The 24,940-nt window shown below is 40.3% G+C and overlaps 3 protein-coding genes across 3 annotated transcripts; all 3 read right to left on the reverse strand.

Annotated features, from left to right (window-relative positions):
- Window positions 1-3,653: 3,653 nt before the first annotated feature.
- On the reverse strand, window positions 3,654-9,666 carry cimip4 (ciliary microtubule inner protein 4). The gene is made up of 5 exons (XM_033645828.2): window positions 8,537-9,666; window positions 6,704-6,851; window positions 6,470-6,599; window positions 4,216-4,320; window positions 3,654-4,082 (listed from the first exon to the last, which is right to left on the reverse strand). The coding sequence occupies exons 2-5, from the start codon at window positions 6,746-6,748 to the stop codon at window positions 4,000-4,002; spliced, it is 363 nt and encodes a 120-aa protein (XP_033501719.2). The 5' UTR covers window positions 6,749-6,851; window positions 8,537-9,666; the 3' UTR covers window positions 3,654-3,999.
- Window positions 9,667-9,805: 139 nt separating this feature from the next.
- LOC117268656 (SUMO-conjugating enzyme UBC9-like) lies at window positions 9,806-17,391 on the reverse strand. The gene is made up of 7 exons (XM_033645291.2): window positions 17,075-17,391; window positions 16,725-16,810; window positions 16,477-16,560; window positions 14,639-14,711; window positions 14,196-14,305; window positions 13,920-13,999; window positions 9,806-12,839 (listed from the first exon to the last, which is right to left on the reverse strand). The coding sequence occupies exons 2-7, from the start codon at window positions 16,788-16,790 to the stop codon at window positions 12,776-12,778; spliced, it is 477 nt and encodes a 158-aa protein (XP_033501182.1). The 5' UTR covers window positions 16,791-16,810; window positions 17,075-17,391; the 3' UTR covers window positions 9,806-12,775.
- A 3,456-nt stretch (window positions 17,392-20,847) lies between these two features.
- Window positions 20,848-23,024, reverse strand: LOC117267997 (3-mercaptopyruvate sulfurtransferase-like). The gene is made up of 2 exons (XM_033644099.2): window positions 22,327-23,024; window positions 20,848-21,653 (listed from the first exon to the last, which is right to left on the reverse strand). Exons 1-2 carry the CDS (start codon window positions 22,913-22,915, stop codon window positions 21,355-21,357), a joined length of 888 nt encoding a protein of 295 aa, XP_033499990.1. The 5' UTR covers window positions 22,916-23,024; the 3' UTR covers window positions 20,848-21,354.
- Between the last annotated feature and the right edge of the window lie 1,916 nt (window positions 23,025-24,940).

Genomic DNA, 24,940 nt, shown 5'->3' on the forward strand with positions numbered 1-24,940 from the left:
ATCGCAGTTAATACAGAGCTATTTTGCACTGTTTATTGACTCATATAGGCGGAGACGTCAACAACTAAAGTAAGAACAATTCCTATAAGTAGGCGAAAGGCCAGAGTTGACTAAGATCAATATCCTGTAAGTGTACAGCCATGCTAACGGCTCTGTGAGGTGGTAAAGTTGTGGTTGTACAGTGGTGCTCCGAGCTAAACGCCAGAGGTGGGACCAAGTCTTTGTTTTGTAAGTCACAAGTAAATCTTCGCACTCAAATCCAAATTTCTTAACTTTGGATTTTGAGTTCTAAACATAACATTTTAACCCTTTGAATTCTGCAATATGGTCATTGGTATTTTTGTCTATTGTGATGTCATGTCTTGGAGTATCTTCAAATCCCTCATATCCCTAACTATCTGTACAACCTAAGATAAAGGGTTATGTAAGCCAATAAACCATAAGAATTGATAAAAGTATTAAAATTGTGTCATTAAAAAACAGAAATCGAACATGGTTTTACATCAGGAGAATGACTGTTCAAGCTATAATGGTTTTTATTTAGAATCGATTTAATCAGGATCATGCAAACAACGATCTCCTGTGGCTGTTACGGTAAAATACCAGTGTAATTACAGTGAAATACCTCATTTGCCTAAGGTGACGTGATAACGGGAAGACCGAAGACTTAGTTTTCTGCTGCAAAAAGAATGAATGCTCTAGCTATTGTTTGAATATATTTGTTCATTCATTCATTCATCTTCTAACCGCTTCATCCTCTTGAGGGTCACGGGGGGGCTGGAGCCTATCCCAGCTGACATCGGGCGAGAGGCAGGGTACACCCTGGACAGGTCGCCAGACTATCACAGGGCTGACACATAGAGACAGACAACCATTCACACTCACATTCACACCTACGGACAATTTAGAGTCACCAGTTAACCTGCATGTCTTTGGACTGTGGGAGGAAGCCGGAGTGCCCGGAGAGAACCCACGCTGACACGGGGAGAACATGCAAACTCCACACAGAAGGGCTCCCACGCCCGGGATCGAACCGGCAACCCTCTTGCTGTGAGGCGAGAGTGCTAACCACCACACCACCGTGCCACCCATTGAATATATTTGTTATACAAAACAATTTTTTTTAAGTTACTTCCATCATTCCTCATGTGTCAGCTGTTTCCCCGCCTCCCCTTTGTTTCTTGTGGTTCCTTGTTTGTCTCTTTCTATGGGTGTTTCTCAAAGTCAAGGAAGGATCCTCAAACGGCCGAATTTCAAGGAGGCTACGTCATCAGATCCTGCTGAGGGACCGTTCAGATGTTAAGGATCCTCCCAAATTTCCTCGAGGACTGAGTCCTTCTTTTAACGGAAATTCCAAGGACGCATGTGTGTATACTAAGCGGGTATAAAATCCCCACAATGCTTTGCATAGCTTTTGTATGCAAGTGAAATTACCTTGGGTATAATTTTTCCAACTGGCGCTCAGAAACATTAGTTTTGCATGGTTCTCTCCTTCAGTTTGATTGGATGCTTTCAGATTGGTTCACAGTAAGTGGATCATCTGTGGAATAAAGTGTCGACTTGCTGGGAATGAATAGCGTTAATGTTAGCAGATTTGTGTAACATTTTTCAAATGACATACTTTTAATCTTTGGGCCTTGGGGGAAGGTATCAAATATTTTCAAGTCTAAAGGCTCGAGTCCAAGTGAAGACACGAGTCATTGGTGGTAATGTCTAAGTCGAATTGCAAGTCCATCCATCCATCCATCCATCCATCCATCCATCCATCCATCCGGCGTTCTGCGCATGCGCCACTTTTTCTTTCGCAGGCTTTCACCCGGAAGAAGAAAGAGATGGCGTAGCAGCAGTGCAATAACTCCCAGAAAAACAAACAAACAAACACCATGGCAACCGAGAAGTAGAAGACGCACTTCTGGACGGACAAGGAAACTAAATTCATGCTCCAACAGCTAAAGGAGCTAAACATTTTGAAGTTTATGGATGGCAGGAAAATGAGGATTTATTTAAACTACTTCAATATGCACTATATTAAAAAGGACACAGTGCCGCCCATCGAGGTGGAGTCAGACACACTTGACTGATTAAAATTAAAAGTCCTATGTTCAAAAGTTACTATAGTCTAAGTAAGTAAGTATAATCAGGAACATGTACTTGAAGTTTTGAAAATAAAAGTACCAATCCAGAAAAATCTAAATGATCAAAAATAGTTACCAATTAATTTTCTGTCAATCAGCTAATTGATTTATCAGTTAATTGTTTTAGCTGTACTTCTCGTATGAACTGTTGGGTGGTTTCATTTATAACAAAACCTCATGTTTTATAAATTTTCTCATGCTTTTTGTGTGAAACTCTTAATTTGAAATGTAACTAGTAACTAAAGCTGTCAGATAAATGTAGTAAAATAAAAAGGCTATAATATTTCCCCCTGGAATGAAGTGGAGCAAAAGTATGAAATGGCAAGAAAAGAACAGTACAAGTACCTTAAGTACAGTACTTGAGTAAATGTACTTTACTGATTACTGATAGTTTGTGTTCAACACTCTGAATTCTCCTGAGCACATGATAGGTGCAAACTGTCATGCCCAAATTTGCTTTACTAAACTGAGGCTAACAGAGACCTGTAGAAACCACAGCATGTACCTCACTGCACAGAGCTTCATGTGAGTGAAGGCGACTTCAAACAGTGAGTCACTGCTATCCAGATCACTGCCGACTGATTTCATCAGTTTATTGTGCGTTTTTGACTCACTGTATGCAACTTCAAACAGTTCACTTAACCTGCTTTCACTGTGGAGTACAGACCGGATCAGATTAGAGATACTTATCATTTAGGTAGTAGAGGCAGCAGGTTGTGACAAAAAGGCAGTTTCAGTGGTTTTTGTTGAAACCACCTCCATTCTGCTGCGTTTACACATCACACGGAGAGACAAGTAACCCTTTAGCTACTGCTAGCGTTCAGCGGTTTATGACTTGTATGTGTTATGCAGAGGGGGAAGGAGTATTTATATCTTTTACAGATGTAAGGTAGCAACACTACAGTGGAGAAATGAGTAAAAGTACTGCATTCAAACTCTACTTAAGTTAAAGTAAAAAACTATTAACATTAAAATATACCTAAAGAACCAACAGTAAAAGTTCTCACTGCAGATTGGCCAGTTTGAAAATCATATATATCACTGGCTTACAATTAATTATTAACATTACTATTAATGTTGCAGCTGGTAAAGGTGGAGCTTTAATTACTTTATACTTTATGTAGATTAACCCAGTGGTTCCAAACTGGTCCAACTGCAGGGTCCAGATTTGTCAGTAGTCATTGGATCGAGGTCCACACAGTTAAGTACACTCTGTGTCATAATTGCGTTTGGCCATGTCGTTCAGCTAGTTTGCTGTCTCTACCAGGTAGCTGTCCATGAGCCATTCCCTTTACAGCAGGAAACGGCCCTTCAAAATAAAAACTCTGTGTTGGAAATTCCCTGCACTTTAAAATAAAGTGTGTTTTTTACAAACTTGACATGTTTGCAAGTCACTTGCGGCCCTTTAAAAAAGGACCTGCTACACCATAGCCTGACGTGTACCTCCCCAGAAATGTAACTACATATCACAGCGACGCAGACCTCCTGTTTCTGTATTTCCCTCAGTGGAAACAAAGCTTTTATTTACTTTTTTAAAAACAGGAACCTCTTTGAGACAGTTAAATGTGTTAATTTTCCTTCACACATATTTTTAAAAATCCACATGCACAATATTGTTGCTGTTGCACAGTAGCACCCAAATAATAACAGTTTGGCTGAACCTAAACCAAAGGGATATCACAGATATCGTTTGTCTCACCAAGTATCTTTTTAGTGGTATTTCATCTTTAACATAACCCTTAAGCAACAAGCTCACAACATGCACGGTTGCAAATCACATTTTATTTTCGTTTCAAAACTAAGCCAAGGTGTGAATCACAAGTGTGCTGAGTGCTGTTGTGGTCTCAGGGTGGGAGGCCGGACATCATTTTGCAGTGCTCTTTCCTCTCGCTTCTGTCAGTATCTTGTCGAGTTTCTGGTTCATGATGTTTCTCTCTGTCCACTGGACTGCAGATGAATTATAGAAACACATGTTAGGAACAAAGAAATATATATTAAAATAAAAAACACACGTTAGACCAAATAGAGCAGAACAATGAAAGAGAAATAGAGAGACGGAGGGACAAGAAAGAGCGTTTACCCATGTCGTCTGTCTTGTGGCCGTACCAGTGATCAGGAGGCCATGCAGTCAGAGGGTGGTGGATGTACGAGTCTCTGGAGACAGACTTCCACGTTAAAGGAGCTCCTGGAGGCAGAGGGTTCAGTGGGTTGAATTGGAAAAAGATGGAAAAAGGAGGAAAATGTGTAAAAGAATTGAATTTTTTTCAAACTTGAGAAGATGAAATTCACTCTTAGGGGCTCTGAAGACCGTTTCTACAAGAGATGGAAATGCTTGATAGTTTATTTTAATAGCCTTTGAACACTCCCTCCTGAACAGCAAAGAAATATCATGTAATTGTAGATTATTGCTATTCACTCCTACACACTGTTACTCAAAAGACCTTCGCCTCTTTTTTCCTTTCATTCATTTGATTTACTTATCCTCGTTTTTTCTATTGTACTTTATTTTTGAAAGAGCTTAAAGGGACATTTGACCCCAAAATCAAAAATACATATTTCTCCTCTAACCTGTAGTGCTTTATCAATCTAGACTGTTTTGGTGTGAATTGGCAAAAAAATTACATTTAAAAAACTCAACAGCAAAGTCTCTCTCTTTAGAAATCATGACTGGGTTACTCAAAATAACACGGACCACTTTGTGAGCAATTTCATGTAGGAACTATTTATTTCTACCAAACTACACCCACACACTGTATCAGCGTGCAGAGGTAAGCATGCGTCTACTGCTAGCTCTCCTAGCACCACTATTTATACCTCTATGTCGTATCAACGCTGACCTATGTTGTAGCATTACGTGTACCTCTCCAGTAATGTAACTACACGTTGCAGCAGCACAGACCTTCTGTCTGTTTCTGTAAGCTGAAACCATTTCCCTCAGTGGAAACGAAGCTTTTATTTACTTTAATTTCAGAGATAAGAAACAATAAATTGTGAAGACAATAAAGCCTCCACAAAAATACCATTTTAAGTCTTGTGTGTGATTTATCCTGGCTTCATATGAGCAGAGGAAATCTCTGCTAGTCGCAAGGCTAATTTATACAATGTAAAATGCCATAGGCTTGTGCTAATAACGTTAGCATGTTGTATTTGTTTGGAAAATGTGTTTAGTATAAGACAGTTGTTTTGTCAGTGAACCTTGTGAGTTGTAATGGAGCCAAATTATGTACCGTTACTTTTGTTAGATGTTGCTGTTGATCCTGGTTTCATATGAGTAGAGGAAAAGTCTGCTAGCCACTAGGCTAATTTATACAATGTAAAATGCCATAGGCTTGTGCTAATAACGTTAGCACGTTGTATTTGTGGGGAAAATGTGTCCAGATAAAGACAAGTGTTTGTCTGTGAATAATGCGAGTTATAGTGAATCTGATTTGTGTACTTGTGTTTGAAACTGTCTCTATTAAGCCATGTTTAATGTGTGTTTAATGTGTGTTTTGAATCAACTAAACTTTACAGCACTCCACAGAAACCCTGCTGCTAACTAGTGTTTTGGAAGTGTGTTTACATGCTTGCCCGTTGCCCATGAATAGATGCAAACCTTCCCTTGCACTGTGAAGAAAAAGATAGGGTGAGGCCAGATGTACGTGGCGGGAGACGTTTTAGGAACACAGCAGGCTCACAGCTGCTTTTTATCTGGTGCCAGTGTTCCTGTAATATAATTAAAACTCAACAAGTTTGTGAGACAAGTGATGTTTTTTTCGTAATCTACTTGACAGATTCAAATCCATCATCAGTTCAAGTCTTATGACTGGTTCGCTCGCTCCATGTGAAAGCATCTTTCATCAGACGAACGTAACCCTTTACGTGCTTGTCCCTGTATAGTTACTGCTTTCATTCACAACACAGCAGTTTCATTTTCCCTGAAATGTTACTAGGTCTTGAAGTGAGAAATTGGAGGTACAGATTTCCTTGAATACTTATACCTGCTCCCTTTCATACATGACTCCATGCAGGAAATGTTCCTGAACATTTCAGGGTGAAAGAAGCATATGTTTTTGTGTCACACTGCACTGAATAATTCAGCAGGACAAGATAGGTTGTGTTACGACTACTCCACTACTTCCCTTGATTTACTATCAGTGTCGTCCACGTGGCCCCTGCCTGTAAAATATTGTTAATATAATGTTAACCTCCCAACATATTGACAGCAGTGTGTTGATTAATAGAAGCTGTACTCTGGACAGCTGAAGACAGAGTGTGCACCCACTCAAACTTAGTCATTTGTATACTGAAGGAGGCCTTATAAGAAAATTAAAACAAACTTAGGATGTACAGACCTGGAAATATGTTGGTGCGAAGACAGTGGCCCAAACTGTGATAGCTGTGAGGGCTCGAAACAACTGATCCAGGATCACCATAGTGAGGAAGCGATAGGGATGGCACCTGAGGGCTTTGTACTGTCCTCACCTACAACACAGCGTGTTCAGAGGAAATCATATCTAACAGCAACACGTTGTTAACATGCAACAGAGAGGGGGAGAAGAAGAGAAGAAAAAACACCATGTTCTCACCTGTGTGTTTGCTGGTTTTGCGTCTTTTCTGTCAATTGAGGTCATACCGAGACGATAAACCGCATGAGAGGTGGGTTGAAACTAAAGGTGTTAAATTTCTTAAGAATGTCATGCAAGACACCCGAGAACAATACACCAGGTTTCACCTCTGGACAGGAAAAAAAAAAAAAAAGACAAAAACTGTGACATTTTAAGAGAAATGATCAGCGAACATCTCGGTGTGCAAAAAAAAAGTTAGGTGCAATTATTTTCTTTGCACAATTATGATGTTATTTGCTATTCAGAGCTGTATAGTTAATGGTGAGGTTGCCAGTTGGATAAATTTCTTTTGGATTAAAAATATTATTGTAAGGAAGAAGGATATGTACCGGCCCAAACTATGTTAGGACAAGATATGTGTGGATACATTAAACTCTAGTAGAGTGTAAGTAGACAGAATTGATTAATTGTTGAGCTCAGTTTTCTACGGATGCCAAATGACCCTAGTTTCCATCAGATGAATCTGCTAAATCTCTTTAAACAGAGACCAGTTTGTACAGTTTGAAACTGGTCACACATTCAGCAAAAATCCGAAACCACCTTCTAAGGCAAACTAACTTATGCCTTACACCCCTTCTGGGATATAGGCCGTCGACAAGGGACCTGCAGAGTACCCGATCGCTGGCTTTCTTTTCTATCTGTGACCAGGTGTATCCCATCTTCTTGCCTGCAGATCCCTTCACCAGGTGTTTCTTGGCCAACCTCTCTTTCTCTTCCCCTGAGGATTCCACGTCAGAGCCTGTCCAGTGATGTATGACATCACCATCTAAGGCAAACCGGCACAAGATGATCATGGAGTGTTTCCCTCTCGAATATCTGACCCGTTTGCTTCACTCCACAAAGGGACGACTCATGAAAATATAGACCCCATACCTCTGTTTCTAAAACTATACTGTGGCTTAAATACTGTGCTCGACTAACTATAGTTAAATCAGGAGAGACTCATTTTTATAGTAAAAAGAATATTTATGAACATGTGCACATTAGAATGAAAAACGTGGAAAGACTTTGCCAATTAGACCCCATCGAGACGGTCTGATATAAGGAGGGTGATGAATCCATAGTCGAATAGCGAAGCCCCAATGTCTTCAAACAAGTACTTCCGAATTGGATATAATGACTAAGTGAGTAAAGGCCAACAATGGAACAGCTGGAACAGTCTGGTAAGTTCAGAAAACTGCATCATTTTATTGTAATACAGACTTTAAAAACCGGGAAAAGACGAGACTTGCAATATCCGAAATCTTAGGGGGCGATCACACCGAGATGAAACGCTAGAAACGCAACGCCAGTAAAACCATTGTTTTCCTATGATACGGCGCGTCTGACCGGCATTCAAGCGTCTTTTTAGATGGGCGTTTTTCTGGCTTCTTCTTAGACGCGCATTTTTGTAGACGCTCGTTTTTAGACGTACATTTTTAGATGTGCGTAGATGCTGAAAAGTTAAAATATTTTCAACTTTTTGAGCGTCAGATGCCAGTAGCTAGCACGCATTGAATAAGCGCTTCCAGTGTTTCAAGTGTCTTTGAAGCGTCTGCGTTTCTAGCATCTCATTTCTGTGTGATCACCCCCTTAGACGATGTTTAGTCTCTATTTGATCACGTCACTGTTTTAATCTCTTTGTGAAGCACTTTGGTCAACGTTTGTCATTTTTAAGCATGCTTTATAAATGAACCTGACTTTACTTAAGCCACATTTGTACTCAAACTCTTCTTGGATGCTGGTTATTTTAAACTATATACTTTAACCAGATGAAGGATTTTAAGTCATCAGACCTCTGCAGATTTAAGTTACCAGAGAAACAAGCTGAGCAGACGTTAGTGGCAGCTGGGCTCCAACCCCTGCCTTGTCAAATAGTGTTGGAGAAACAATGATGTTAAACATACACTGATCAAAAAATACTTGATGGTCACAGTCTAACACCAAGTCAGTTAAACATCAGGGATATCAATGTGTCCGTGTAGGAAGCACAAGTGATTGTGAATCAGTTTCAGCTGCTTTGGTGCAAATCAAAGTGACAACAGGTGCAAAGGAGAGGCAAGAGCAAGACAACCCCCCAAAAAGGGATAGTTGCTTCCTCCTTATCCTTCCTGATTCTTCTCTAGTTTGGTCTTCTGCTGGTGTCCTTGTCACTACTGGTAGCATGAGGCCGTACCTGAAGCCCAATCAGGTTGCACATTGGTTCCTCCTGGTGCAGGACAACGCTCGGATTTTTGGTGTGATTTTGAATCTAGCCCTCAGTGGGTTGATGATTTTGGTTTCCATTCATTGTAGTTACGTAATTTTGTTCACAACAAATTATACAATGCACATTGAGAAAGATTTTCAACTTGTTCGTTCATTAATATCTGATGTGTGACTTAAGAGTTCCCTACATTTTTTTGAGCAATGTAAATCTGCCTTATCCAGGTTTTTTTTCTCATTTGAACCACTAGGTTGTTTGTTATGGACGAGGAGGAGACCTCTGTGGATAATTTGGTTCCCGGTAAAAACCTCTTGAACGTCTGGATCTTAAGTAACAAAGAAAAAAGGTGAGCGCACGTTAGCAGGAGCTGGACCAGAACAACGTCTGAGACACACTGATTTTTATTGCAAAACTGCTTTATTTAATGTTTTTACCGGTTTTAATAAATTAATTATTTGTTTGGGAGAGAGTGAGACCTCTGTGGATCATTTTGCTGCTGTTAAACTGAAAATGTTTAATGTACAAAGAAAACAAAATCTCATCGTTGTCATAAATGCTGTTTATTACTGCAATATTTCGAGGAATAACACTGGGAAAAAAAAAAATCTTTCTTCAATCTGTCCAATGATTGTAAGCAGTCATTGGGTCTGTCAGGCTGGAGAAACTTAAACGGTAATGTGAACGAAAATATTTAAGACCTTTTAAGGCCTTATATTAAGGAATTTAAGACTTTTTTTAAGGACCCGTCGACACCCTGTGAACCCAATTTAATTTTTTCGAGACCACTTCAAACTTGAAATTTGTCTCTTTCGCTCTCCTGAAATTCAAACACTCGACTTTTCCTGTAAAAACTCCAGTTCTAAAGAAATTCACAGGCGTTCTTTTATTCAACTTTATTTCACAATTTTATGCCATTTATTGTGTTCTTTGTCATAATACCACACACAAATGTCAACTGGCTAAAACAATATAAAACATAACTTCCACAATTTCTCATTATTTATATTATGTACATGCACTCATATATTCAGAGGCAAAAAAATCTCAGGCCTTCGCTTAACTCTCAAGTGCTCTTTCATCTGTCGTCCTTGCTGGTTGAGAGGCCATTCCAATGAGGATCCTTCAGCTCGTGTTCGCCAGAATCAACGTGAAGATTTAACAGTTTTTTGATTTGTACAGGTCTGAATGTGTTTTGTGAGCGCAGTGGGAGAAAATAACTGAAAACGATGGCGTGCTTTTTCTAACTGATCAGGCGCTGAAACGAACACACATCAACAGTTTGTGTTACTTTTACATTGCTGCTCCTCGTCTACCTCGTACTGTGGCAGTTTGGGAAGCAGATGACAAACTGGTGTTGAATGTGCGTGAAGTCCAACACCAACACAGTTTCACTCCCAGTTGGTTCACTTAAAGAATCTGAAGGTTATCTTGGCTGCACTGCAATAAAAGATGATTTAAACTTATAGAGGAAAGCAAAGCCCTGACCCACGTGCCCCATTTATCACCTGTTAAAAAACAAGAGCCTGATTTCTGATAGGGCGCTCGGCACTTACGATACTTGTCGCTCGACAGATTTAACAGTCATGTATTGTTTTCAGTGTATGTTTCAGCAAAAGGTTTGAAGTCTCCATGGTGACCAGAGACCTGAGTCTATTTCTGTTGTGTTTAGTGAAGCGTTATCTACACAGATAGCTGTTTAAAATCACAAACATCCTGCTGTGTATGTTTTCAACTTGTTAAATGTATCTCCAGGTTTCCCAAACATTTATCTGTAGCAGCCAGCCACGATAAAAACATCTACAGCCACGTTTTAATCTATGATTTTTGGAGCTGGACCTTTCTTTAGGAGCACTGTTGGAATATTTGTACCGTTTATTGCTTCACTCTGTCACACACCGTGACAGTGAAACTTAACCGTTAATTGTGCCAGGTTTTAAAGTTTGCTTTCACTTGCCTCTGCAGAAGCTCCTCTAATCCATCCATCTGATCTGATCAGCTCTGATCCGATCGACTGGTCAATTATCCACCCCACAAACCGGAAAAAACTATGGGGAAAAAAGGAAGTCATGAAGAGTTCCACCTGTGCTGTGTTCACAGACCCACCCAATCCTCTGAATTCAGAGAGCGATTCTAATTCTGTGGGAAACACTGATCTACACTGATTGATCAGCTCCCTGTCAATCATCGAGCTTCTCCTCCATGATAACAGTTTGCAGACATATTTGAGGCTGACTCAGGGGCAGTTTGACGACCTGCTGTCTATCATCGGGCCGTATAGCTCCGAGTATCCAGCAGCCGCGACCACCAGTTTCTCCTCCACTGTTTACCAACTGTAAACTTGTTTTCGTGACCACCACAGAAGACCTGCTGCCTCTCAAATGATCTGATTTGACAATGAGGAAAAAAGGCAAAGAAATAGAGAAATGACGTCGGGCGTTTGTCAAATCCAGGAGTTCAGAACGCTTCTGCAAAAAACATCAGGCGCCTAGAGCGCAGAAACGCAAGGCATGTCACAACGCGACGTGGGCAAGAAGCTTCATTCTCATTAAAAACAATTACAAAAAGCTGCCTCCAGCTGCTAGAACACTTTCTGTGTGATCTGGGCTGCAGCTATCAACATGTTCTTATATGCGCAATTATCGTTATATCGACCTTTCCATGAAGGTGAATAAAGGAGTATAAGAGGGAGGCTTTTTTTGCACGGCCCATCTAACCTGCCACCGGTAGGACACTGTGAAAAAAACCCTATTTTGATGTGAAGAAGCAAAATGACAAGCGGCTCCAGCCATTTTACTTTTCCATATTTTGACGTCATGTTAGGGCGCGTTAATCGGAGTATGCACGGCTGCATGTAAACAGAAATATTAGTGGAATATTCATTTTCATTAGCCATGTAAACAGCTTAGTAGTGGTAGTTTTCAGAATATGAGCAAAAAAAATTTGTGCATGTAACTGAATTTATTGTGAGACAAACTCCTCCATGTTTCCTGTCGAAAATAAGTTATATCTGTCGAGTGACACTCATCAAACGTGGCGAGCGCGCTACCATAAATCAGGCTTAACTCGTTCCCTCTCTGAGGTGAACAGAGCATCACTTCCTGCCAACACAAGTGCCACAGTTTCGATTCAAACCAATATACAAGTGCCAGGATTGTCTTTTAATTAAATTTGACATGTTGACATTTTTCTTTTGATGTTTCTCTGGAAACTCAGATGTGAGGGATACGTGAAAGAAACAAAACAAGGGATCAGGAGCACAGTGGGACTTCCATTATCAGCTTTGTCCCATTTTATGCCAATAGTCATGAAACACTATCTACAATACTTCTCGGGTTTGATATTAAAAAAACAAAACTGGAAGTTTAAGAATAAACTAGATCTCCTCTGCCACAAGCGGCTGAACTATACAGAGAGTGGTCTGGACATCTCATTTCTACAGCTCTGTTGATAGATAATTATGATTTACAGAATGAATGGAGGCATGAGTGAGCTGAGCAGCACTCATGACCAAACTGGAGATATGGATTATACAAGAGTTACAAATAGCAAAGGTTGTGCTGACAGTTCTAGGACCCTCAGCTCTTCATTAAAAATGCATAAATATTTTCTGAAGAAGGTAAAATTATGAACTTAAAGAACTTTATTGACCCTATTGAACTTTTCCTGTGCAAACAAAAAAAAAAAAAAGGAAGAAAAGAAAAGCAGGCTTCCCTTGTCACCTGTGTAATCGTATGATAATACTCAAAACTGGATTCTTATTGGAGTGGTCCATCAGGTGCTGCCTGCCTCCTGGTTGTAACCTCCATCAGTTCAGGCTGCTCAGGCGGAGTAGAGGCTGGCACTCCTCTCTATGTGGGGGCAAACTTCTTGGCCTGTGCCCTTACTCGCTTCTCATAGTCCATCCTGTTCTGACTGAAACACAAAGAGATAAAGGCATTTTAAACCAGGCTACTGTTAGTTACAAATGAATTTAGAGGTCCCACGTCCAAGATAACATATCAGTGTATAAAGTACTGAAGGAACAGGAAATATTTCTTTTATTCTTTTGTGTTATGACTTGACTTTGCTCTCCAGAGGTCTGTGACATGACTTATCTTAGGAGAGGCGTACTGCCCTGACTCATGACACTGATTCATGACCTTTGATTGAAATTGTCACTTTTAAACCAGGACGCTTAAGGGGATAGTTCAGATGTTCTGAGGAGGGGTTGTATGAGGTACTTATCCATGTTACCCATACTGTATTATGTGCAGTAGGTGTCAGTTGGCATGCCCCCAGTTTGAAGCAGACAGGAACTAAGCTTTCTGACGGGGAAGCCATTAACGGCTGCAGTTCCCTATCTTTGCTTTTGTCAAATCCGCCAGACTCCATTGAGAAAAACAGTAATTTTAGCTCGCTGAACACAGCAGCTGCTGGTTTAACGCTGCTTCAGTCAGTGTCATTGTGTGACTTTGGTGAACCTGAACTAACCCTTTTAAACACCAAAGTCACACAATGACACAAGCATAATAACTGATCGAGGCAGCAGTAGACCAGCAGCTCCTGTGTTCAGCGGTGTTAAATTACTGCTTTTCTCAATGGAGTCTGGCTTTGGGGACAGGACCATAACGGCTTCAGTTCCCCGTCGGAAATCGCAGTCTGACAGCAAGGTAAAGCAGTGAAAATATTCTCAATGTAGCTCACACTTTGAACTGATATTGATTTTTTTAGTTGGCCAAAATACGTTTTGCTGCTGCCTCCATCCACAGCAGTACATCCTTGAGCTTTCATGGTGGTACTCCTGCCTGCATCTCCAAATTTGGGCATGCCAACTGACAACTACTGTACGTAATACACTGACTATGGATAAGCACCTCATATAACCCTACTTAAAAAAAATCCAAACTATCCCTTTAACCCACAGCCTTAAGTATTGCTCTTTGTTTAGTGATAAAAATAAATACAATTTGTGGGTCTACTGGTGAGTGAAGTCGTCAAAGCAACCACACTTACCAGTAAATTGTGTAAGCCTCTGCTTGTGCTGGGTCTTGAATGTTGGGCTCATTCAGCAGCTCCTGGATACCCAACAGGATCTGGCAACACAGGCAACAAGAGAGCAGTCAGTGTGAGAGTCTACTGGTTTATTTGAAGCCCACAGTTACCCCTCCTGGATCCACACAAGACAAAAATGTTGCGTCAAGTCAATGCAGCGTACAATTAGAAGACTCTACCTGCTGCAACTGCATATTCATACGAGGTGAAGACAGAGAGATTGAAGAGGGTTCAGACCTGTTTGATGGTGATGGCAGGCCTCCAGTCTTTGTCCTCCTCCAGGATGGACAGACACACGGTGCCGGATGGGTAGACATTTGGGTGGAATATTGGTGGCTCAAACTTGCCTGAGGGGAGGTCATTGGAAAGACGGTGAGACTCTTCAGACTGACATGGGAAGATTTCCATTACATATATGTAACAAATGTCCTGCTAGAGACTCAGCTCAATAAATCTTTATTTCAGAAATGGATTAGTAACACTGCACCTTCAAACTCTTCTGTAGCATCATTTAACTTTACCAGACAGGGATTATATACATAGTGTTTAGCACACAATGTGCAATATGTTTTTGAAACTCCAAACTCTTATTTCCTAAACTTCTCCTCTTTCATTTTGAACAGACAGCTGCATGTAAATGTCAGAGTGAAACTATCTGACAGGTGTGGAGTGGTACTCACATTTGGGTGGTGAGGAGGGGTAGTCATCTTTGAACAGCATTCTGAGTTTATAGAGTCCTCCCTCCCACAAGGTCTGATGAAAGAATACAGAGAGAATAACTGCTAAATACAAAATGATATTAAACAAATGGAAAGGACTACAATAAGGCAGAGATACGAGAAGGACCTTCGAAACATGCTTTGCTTAAAACACTCGGAGACACTTGGAGGTGACCTTCGCACTATTAACTTCAGACACTGCGCCTTTTATTTCCAAAACATATTTTAGTGCAAGGCCTTTAAGATAAAATGAACTTGATGTGCTACAATTTCTTGCTGATATCTGTCATTTCAGTGTCATGTTTTTATGTTGTTCCTGACATATGACCTGGTCACCGTTACAAAGAGAGACAGTCGTTACACATGCAGAATGACCTACATTACAATAAAGGACAATCCTTAAAGAAGCTGCCAAGACAGTGACTTTGAATGCAGGCGTGCGAGTAGCGAACAGCATACAGACCGTGTCACTGCCACTCTGTTGCTACAGGAACAGCTTTGGCACTTATTTCCTTTCAGCTACGGCATAAACAAACATTGCTACAAAAAAATATAAAGGAGCCCATTTAATATGTTTATGTTGTCACGTTTGATAAAGCTGTAATGAATAATGGATTCGCCAGTTGGCCATCAATTATTAAATAAATCACTAACTCATTGGATATTAATTAATAACTGATAATTTTGTGATTGTGGACAAAACAAGATAATTGAGGACGTTGATCTTGGGCTTTGGGAAATACTAATCGACATTTTTCAACATTTTCTGACATTTTATAAACCAAAAAAACTAAATGACTAATAGAGAAAATAATCAATTGATTAATAAACAATGACAAAAATTGTTAGCTGCAGCCCTAAAGTTAGAAATAATCTATGTAAGAGATAACTCACAATGAACGGGTCATTATTGCAGTCTGTTAATCATAACAGTATACACTGGTTGCATCTATTTGCAAGTTATTGTTTGTTTGTTACTCTTGTTATATGTTTGAATGTTGTTTGCCAGTTTTTACATCTTGAACACCTACTGTAAGCTAGTTTTATTTTTCCTAGCTACTGTTAGCTAGTTCCCTGTACCCTTTCTGTGCAGAGTTTGCATGTTCTCCCTGTGTCAGCGTGGGTTTCCTCCAGCTTCCTCCCACAGTCCAAAGACATGCAGGTTAATTGGTGACTCCAAATTGTCCGTAGGTGTGAATGTGAGTGTGAATGGTTGTCTGTCTCTATGTGTCAGCCCTGTGATAGTCTGGCGACCTGTCCAGGTTGAACCCTGCCTCTCACACAATGTTATGGTAACTAGGTGTTATATTTTGTACCTTACTAATATCTAGTTTATATTTAGTTTTGAATCTGCTTTACATTGCATTTTATATTAGCTATACATAGCTTTTCTACTTTATGTCAGTCCTTGTATGTTGCACAGCAATTTCCCTCAAGTTAAATAAAGTTAAATCTTTTTTATGTTGTCTACACACCTGTATATGCACATACACACATATACAGTGCAGTTATGATCATAGACTCTACAGAACTAATTTTTCCATCAATACAATCTTTTCTAGATCTATATGGGCAGGATAATGTACAGCCAGCAGGTCATTATTTCAGGATGATGCATGACCTGTCCTGTCAGGGTTTATTCTGCAATAATGACCCGCTTGCTGCACATTATCACCGGCATGGCCCGCAAAAGTAATGTAGTTCTTAATGTATTGATAGGATCTATGGCTGGTCATTATGGGACAGATTAGAGTAGGAGGTCCACTTTGATTTATACCCTGCAGCTGGAGCTAACTTACTCCTTTCTTCCCTGGGATGGCACACTCCCAGTTCATCAGATTCATGGTGCCATCGGGGTTCTTGGTGGGCACAGCAACAAAACCCTGTGTTGTTTACAGGAGAAACAAAACGTCATTGAGAAGCCTGAGTGGCAGTTGACCACACTGTAATCAGTTTGCATGAGTAGCATTCACGAACGTTAGGAAATCAATCAAAGAAAGAGGGTGAAACATTGATGTTAAATGAGGGTAAACATGCTGCAGCTTACAAACGGGTGGTCTTTTCTCCAGGCTTTGCGCTCCTGGGACAGTCTGCTAAGAGCGATGCCAGACATTGCTGCTCATCAACGCCTCCCTGTGGAAACACAACCACAAACAGATTAATTATTCAATTAAAACTGTCCACAAATTAGTATTGTAACGGTACTCCTAGTCTGTTTCTTGAAAATAGCAATACGCGTTAGCTATTCGCGACGAAACGTTAACATTGATTGACGTATGTTGTTTATAAAGACAACAGAAATATCAAGGTTAATTTAGCCGCTAAAATCCCCTAAAAGGAGCTAAAAATTCTCCAACACTTGCAAACAACCTACGAGATCATTCCACCTGAACTTACCTCTGATTTTATTCGGCTAAATATCGGAAGTACGTGGGTTTGAGCACGTTAGCTTGATTGCTTCGCTAATGCTAACGTTGCTGCTGTGTTGACGGCGACCGTTAAAAAAACACACACACCCTTCGACGTTCAAAAACAAAACTATTGTGTCAGTTAGGGCGAAAATAACCAAACCGAGTGAAACCTGGATTTGATCAACATTCCCAAAACAATCTAATCCACATATATTGGTGTTATTTTTGACAATATAACACAGTTGAGTAAAACAATGTGACTCGTTACACCGTTTCGGCAGCTAGCCTATCGCAAGAAAGGACCCCAATTTGTTTATTTCGTGAGGACCTTCAGGCAGTTCACGGGACTCCTCAGAGACACACGTCACAAGATGTCCGCCATGTTTGTTGTGGCATTCATACTGGGTAATTCAGGCGTTTGGATGATTCAATAAATTTGAGTCACGCAGCCTAAACGAATCACCTTTCATTTCCCATTTTACACTATTGTAATCCTAGGTATTCTTCTTTCTTCTTTCTTCTTCCGAGGAAATCATACTTCCCATCGGTGAAAACTCACCAAACTTTGCACAAAGGTCCAGTCTCATGCCAGATATCCTCAGCTGTAAACTCAAGCCAATAGTCCTGATGGTGGCGCTACAGCAAGCGTCTAAAGTTCAAAACTTTGAACCATATGTGCTACAACTTCACAACTTTCATCAAACTGTAGCCCCAATACTGAAGAAACTTTTGTACATTTAAACCTGTTAAAAATTATGAAGTTCATCACTCTGTTTTTTTCAAAAACTGTAAAACTTCTTAAACCTATCTCCACCCACAATTTTTGCTCACTTGACACCAAACTTGCTACAGAGCATCTTCAGACTGTCCTACAAAAATTATGTTTCTCAGATTTTTGATTTATCAAAAATTGAGCCGACAGTGCATCAAAATGTTTGACTGTAAACGGTACTGTAAACATATACCTGCAAATTCTTGCTAAATAAATCTTCAATGTTCATGAAAAAAATGACAAAATTCTAGAGTCATGGTAGATGATGTGTGGCAAATTTCAGAATTTTATCTCAAAAACTGAATTTTTGACAGCATTTTGAATTTTGCTCTAATGTGAACAATTGGAAATGGCAATTTTAAACATCAGTTTTTCACTTATGGAGCAAATCAGTCATTGTTACAAACAAATTACCAACATCTCCATGCTGTCTAGATGCAATATGTATATTTTCAGATTTTTGTTTCGATAACTGAATTTTTACAGTGATTTGAAATCTGCTTTTCCATGCATGGACGGCTGCTAAACCTGCACGTCTGGCTTAGTCAATTTAAGCTACACATGAATTGTCACTGACTAATTAGCTCAGTGAGATAGAAATTGATTCTTAGTCTCAGCGGTTGTGAGTTCAAGCCTCAGCTGATGCAAAAGGCAGATTGTGTTGCTAAATTCCTAAATGTCTTCCAATTCTTCTGCTTGCTGCTCAGAATTGCCTAAAAATGCCCGGACCCGACCCATCGCTGCGCAGCAGCTATAATTATGTATTTATGTTTTAATTGATTAATAAATAATTATTTTTACATCAAGCTGTCTTGTAGGAGATGCCATTTATCATGTCTGGGTAGAACATATTACACTTGTGCACCATTATTAAAGGAATACTTCACCCACAAAATGACCTTTTGTACAACACTTATTCAGTTCATGTTGCTAGAAAACTTTGGTTTTCTCACCTGCCTCTACGAGGGAACAAAGAATCCCCAAAAAAGGCAAACATTCTTCATGAATTGACGTAGGGATGCATATAATACCGGCACGTCACTGGTATCAGATAATGGCTTTAAACGAACTGTTAGAATCGGCCAACAGGCTTTGTTTTTTAAATTTGCACAATGAATGAAAAGTATTGTTTTTTATGTCTCCATTTGCTGGTGGGCCATTAACGTAAGCATAATGCATGTATAATATGATATTAATTCCACTACAGAAAAGACTTGATGATCTCTAAAATTAGGTGGGGAAAAAAGTGGATATATTGATATCAGTATCGGTTATCGGCCATATGAGTTGTTATATATCGACATATCAGATATTGGCAAAAGATACAATATCATGTATCCCTAAACTGAAGTAAACTGGAACCATGTTTAACAACAGCAAAACTACCTCAAAACTTTCACGTGACGTAACACGTACAGTATAACCCAAGTGTTGTGTATCTGGTCGTATGCTCAGTACCTGAGTGTTTGTGAAATACTTCACGAATTCAAGGTGACACAGGGTGAATAATGAATAAGTAATTTTACGAGTGAAGTATTCTTTTCAATTTTATTTAAGTAAATAGGACTGCATACTATCTTCATAACATTTTGAAGTCAAGTTAATTGCATTGAAAGACTTGTTGTCTTTTTAGAAACAGGTTTAAAGTTACTATAATTTAAAAGCTTTTAATGAAGCTACATTAGTTTAACCTGTAGTTATGAATAGTGTAGGCTCCAAAAAATTAAATGCAATGAGGAAATAAACATTGTTATACTGCACTATGACCATGGTCAATTACTTTGCCTGCAAGTTATATTTGCAGGCTAAGATCAGTGATATGTCAACCATTCAGTACTTCTGTATTGCTAAGTTTCCTTTTGTGAATGTATGCAGAAGGATGATTTAAACTTTACGAATTTGTGTGCCGAGCTTACATTCTGCTTACTAACATTTTATACTATCTAAGTATATTTTAAACTGGATAGTGCATCAGTGGGTGAGCATCAGAAGCCAAATAGACACTGATGAAGCTGCTGTGAGTCACAGAGAGAGGTTTGATTTAACTAAAGCAACACACACCTCTGCAGATTCGATGCAGTCCGCTGTGAGAAGAATTGTTCAAAAGAGTTGTTCGTTTTCTTCTGCCCAGTGGTAGTGCTCTTTTGTTCTTCTCTTTTTTCTTTCACCCCAGAGGAACATAGCAACAGCTGACATCACAAACAATGGTTAAGATAACTCATTACTCGCTATGTTCAACAGATAAAAAATGACAATGCCAAATTGCCTGTAACAAAAGACAATGATGCATTTTGGAATAACTGCACAGCTTTCACTGCAATCTCCTAACCCCCCTAAAAATGGGACTCCTGCGAAGCTCAGCAGTTTATAACTTATTATTTTGATTACATGATCAACATTTCTGGTCCTTTATGAGTTAAATACTATACATTGTGCAGTTGCATGTAGTACTAGCATGGTGTGATAAAAGCTTAAGGACATAAACTTTTTTTTTTTTCTTCTGAAAATCGGGCATATTGCCAGACACCTCGAATCAAGCACAGGAACTGGATTGAACTGGTTTTGATTTCCTCTGCGTCAGCATCCCAATTTTTTTTTTTTTGTGCTGTATCGTGTCTCAGCAAAAGCTGCAGTCTTTTTGTGGGCCTATTATCTGCCTTTTTATTTATTTTTTTAATTTCCAGGGTTCACACCGAGATGCATTTTTGCAACTTTGCAAATATTAAAAATGAAGTGGGAAAATAATAGCAAATATTTTGACTTGGGTAAAACTCAGCTTAAGTGTGGATGAAAAGGAACATTGTTTCCTGTAATCCCATGGACTGTGAGGAAGTATGTCTTCCATGTACAATATTTTGCCCTTTTGCCTTCCACGGCCCCCTAACAAAGCTAAATATTTACTTTCCTGGTTACTGAATAAGGGAGTTTTTCCTCCATGTCATGAGCTAGACATAGTTTCAAGAAAAAAAGGACACTGCACCCATTCATAGCAGAACAAAACAAGGAGCTTAAACGTTTATTTTAACACTTGTAAAAGAATTCATCAAGTATTCACATGACCTCCTCCTATTGTGAAAGTGCACCCTCTTCAAGAACAAAACATCCTCTGTCTTCATTCCTACTTAACTGCGTCATTTATATCATACTGAGACATAACAGTAACAAACAACACCATCATGTTACTTCAGGATATTGTAAGCCTTCCTAAAACATGTAACTGTCCTATAAAGTGAAGTCAGATAATTTGCATAGGTAGATTTGCATTAAAGGCTTCTGACAGCTGCTGAAAGGTGCAACTATTCTTTAAGTTTCATAAGCAGCTCACTGTGCGCAGCCTTAAGCAGCATCTCCTCAGTATCACTACAAAGTACACTATAAGGCTAGTTTTATAGTCTTGATTCATCACTCTTGTTGGCAGCAAACACGCTGCTCTCCCTTGCAAAAGTCACATCACGTCCCTGCTTGTAGTGTTCCACTGCCGCTCCTCTTTTCATTCACATCTTCTTCCCCTCTCCCTCTGAGAGAATATGCTCTGCAGACGCTCTTTTAAACCATTCAGACCAGGAGCCGTCATAAACGCACACCCCAGGGTGCCCGAGCAGGTGAGCGGCCAGAGCAATGTGACATGCTGTGACACCGGACCCGCAGGTGGCCCAGAGCGGCTGCTTCAGGTCCACCCCGGCCTCTTTGAACAGGTTAGACAGGCCTTCAGTTCCCAGTTCCTTTCCAGAGGCGTCCATGAAAGACGTGAACGGCATGTTGATTGCACCGGGGAAATGTCCTGGCAGCGTGTCTGCGAGGGTGGAACAGAGGAGTGAGAAACATGTGAAAATGGGAATAATAATGACATAACTTAAAGGTCCAGGGTGAAGGATTTCGGGGGTATACTGGCAGACATGTTTGTTTTTGTGTGTATAATCACCTGAAAATAAGATTTTTTGTCCCTTAGAATGAGCTGTTTATATCTACATAGTGAGCTTGTCCTCATCCATGTAGTCCACTATGTTGTACCGCCATGTTTTTACAGTAGCCCAGGTAGGACAAACCAAACACTGGCCATTCACATTTTAATTTTAGTCAAAGTTAGGAGCTCTTTGAGAGTTTTCTCAGAATGTTTGTGAATACGACCCCAGGCGTCTAATCGACACAGGCAAAATCCATAGCCACACCAGGCTAGTAAAAGGGACTGGGTGTTTAATTAGAACGAGGCTTTTAACTGAAGTTTAAGGGTACCCATGAAACCATCATGTGGCAGTACCAACCTTAATTTGTAACCTGTCATTGCTAATAGCAGAATTGCAATGTATTGTTGTCATGCAACAGACTGCAATTTTCATGCAACTTCCTTAACTGTGCACTTACCACACGTTCCCTCTAAGAAACCTTATTATGGAAATTTTAAGACATGCATATTGTGACCTTTTTTCCACTGAAGTCAGATTTTTAGTGTAGAAATGTTTAATTACCATCTCTGGGCTCCGGCTCAACACCCCTGAACCTCCCTGCAGACCTGGCATCCACCACCTGGACCTGCTTGGTTCTGATGTTCTCCAGTATGTCTTCATAGCTCTTCACCCACGGCTGATTCAGGGTCGCTTTAAACTCTGCAAACTCCGGTTTGGAGTATTCAGCTGTCACCGGATAACCTCCAGCCAGCCAGTTCTTCATACCTCCGTCCAGCACCGACACCAAACTGTGCCCAAACAGCCGGAACATCCACCACACCCGGGGCGCGCCGAACGACCCAAAGTCGCTGGTGTCATACACGACTACATGCGTCTCGTTGCCGATGCCCAGGTCTCCTACATACTGGGAGAAGTGGCTGGAAGTTGGCAGCATGTGGTCCAGATCTGAGCGCTTGTCACAGCAGTCGTCGATGTCAAAGAAAGAGGAGCCCGGGATGTGCTTCTGCGTAAATTCAGCCCTCGGGTCCCGCTTCGTTTTGGGAAGGTACCATGAAGAGTCGAGGATACGAAGCTTGGGACCGACCAGGTTGTTTTTGATGGCATCTGCCAGCCACTGAGCTGACACCAGAGCTCGGGTCTGTGCCGCCATGACGGGGCTGTTGGATAATAATACAAGCTGCGAGCGCTAGAGGGAAATGTTCATGACTGTGCTCTTAAAGGACGACGTGGAAGGAAGCATGAACGCCCCTCTGTGGGCTTTAGATATACACAACATACAAAGGCAAAGCAGCTGTTTGTTTGCAGCCACAACCAGAAGTTAGGGACTGTTCTTAATTTATCAGAGAAGGGGGTGGCTGACGTGTGACTTCGTATATAAAGCTACAAAATAGTTGTCCTTGAGCCTCCCCTAGTGACTAGGGGAAAATACATCACCACCATAAATAGGCCTTATGCATTTATTATTATTATTATTCACACCAAATGAAGATATTGGACCCACTGCAAATGGCATGGGAGTGACATTATCCAACACATTCTCACTGAGACCTCGTCACATATCAAAGTTTGTGTTAGAGCCACTTCTAACAAGTCCTAGTTTTCTATTATTTTTGAGTCACTCTAATGCACCACCTGACCTGACATCTAGGGAACCTTAAATTAAGTGCAGGTGTGCTGAAGTGAGTGTGGAGTGTGGAAGACGCCATGGGGTAACAGTCTTTAACCGCCGTGTTTATGGTTAATTTTAGCTCTTATTGTTTGATGAAGTCGTTTAATACCCATTGATTTGAACTCTGTTTTTGTAAAGGCCTGTTTATTTGGGGATTTTTGTTTTCATTCTTGAACGCTATGGTAAACAAGTCAAGTTGGCGTCATTGCAACTCCCCACACATTCTGCAAATCAGTCAACTCTAAAACCAACCGAGTCACGTGGCTCATCAAACAGTGAGTCCAACTAAACCAAAGACAGTGAGTTCAACATATCTCCCGTTATGGCGTCTGTGAGCGGCTATTTTTGAACTTATTTGGAAGCAGCAATAGTTTGGTCACAGACTATCCGAGTCAAGATACGCTGTGAAAGGTACCCTGGGCGGTTGGTTGTTGATGTTCTGGGACGCCGTGTCAAGTTCTGCCTGTTAAATGCATTGTCTTCTTTCAAAATACACTTCCTTTTCACAGGAAACTCACTGTTTGCAAACAGTCTCTTTCAAAATAAACGCACTGCAATGTTTTTTTCCTTCAACAACAAATGCATAGGGTTGACTTGAGGAAAAAAACAGGGTTTGGCTTTAGAATCTTACGGGACATGAACACTTTTCTCTTGGGTGAAAGTCAGTGTCTGTTGAACCCATCCACCCTTCTCTGACTTTTGCCGTCTTAACTTTCATTCTTGTCCCGCTGCGTTTCCCCCTGACGCCACCAGCCGCCGTTAAACTATAACAGTGACAGGCCATGTATCATGCCAACATTCAAGGATGGCTTTTTTTATCTGTGTCTGACACCGGGAGTCAATGCCCAAATGCTGGATTTCAACAACTTCAGAGTGAGACTGGGTTGGATTATCGCTGAAACAATATGCATGTGTTCAATGACCGTTGAAAACTAGAAAATCTGATGACAGTTTCTGTTTTTAGTTTCTGGCCATGAGGAATGTGGTGATTTTTAAAGAAAATAAACATGCCTTTTAGATGGGTTCAGATGGTATGAAACAAACAAACAAACAAACAAATGAAAAACAAAACAGAAACAAAAAACAACCATATCAAACTGCATTTACCTCACTGAAGCCAAAATAAAAAGGCCCTCCCCAGTGCTTTATAAAAATACTTGACATGCCTCCCTTGTTTTGCACCACCCCCTCCCCTCTCATAAATATCAAACCATCCCTTAAATTAAAAAAACAACAACACATTCTTACACTTGATTTCAATAAGAAGCCATTATGAGCTTTAAAAATATATTTATTTGATTAAAATATAAAATCTCATTAAAACAAACACAAAGGTGCTTTATCTAGGGTCGCTACACCATACAAACTGGACTCACAAAGTCCTCCAAGGCACATCTTATCAAAGAGCACTTCCTATAAAGCACCAGCAGGTGGTGCCAATAGCCCACAAAAGGCAAAGTGCAAGAGTAGAGCAAAGCTTGGCAAAACAAATGAGCTGGGTAAGTG

This window comes from Epinephelus lanceolatus, chromosome 18, assembly GCF_041903045.1.
Source record: "Epinephelus lanceolatus isolate andai-2023 chromosome 18, ASM4190304v1, whole genome shotgun sequence".
Classification (NCBI taxonomy): domain Eukaryota; kingdom Metazoa; phylum Chordata; class Actinopteri; order Perciformes; family Serranidae; genus Epinephelus; species Epinephelus lanceolatus.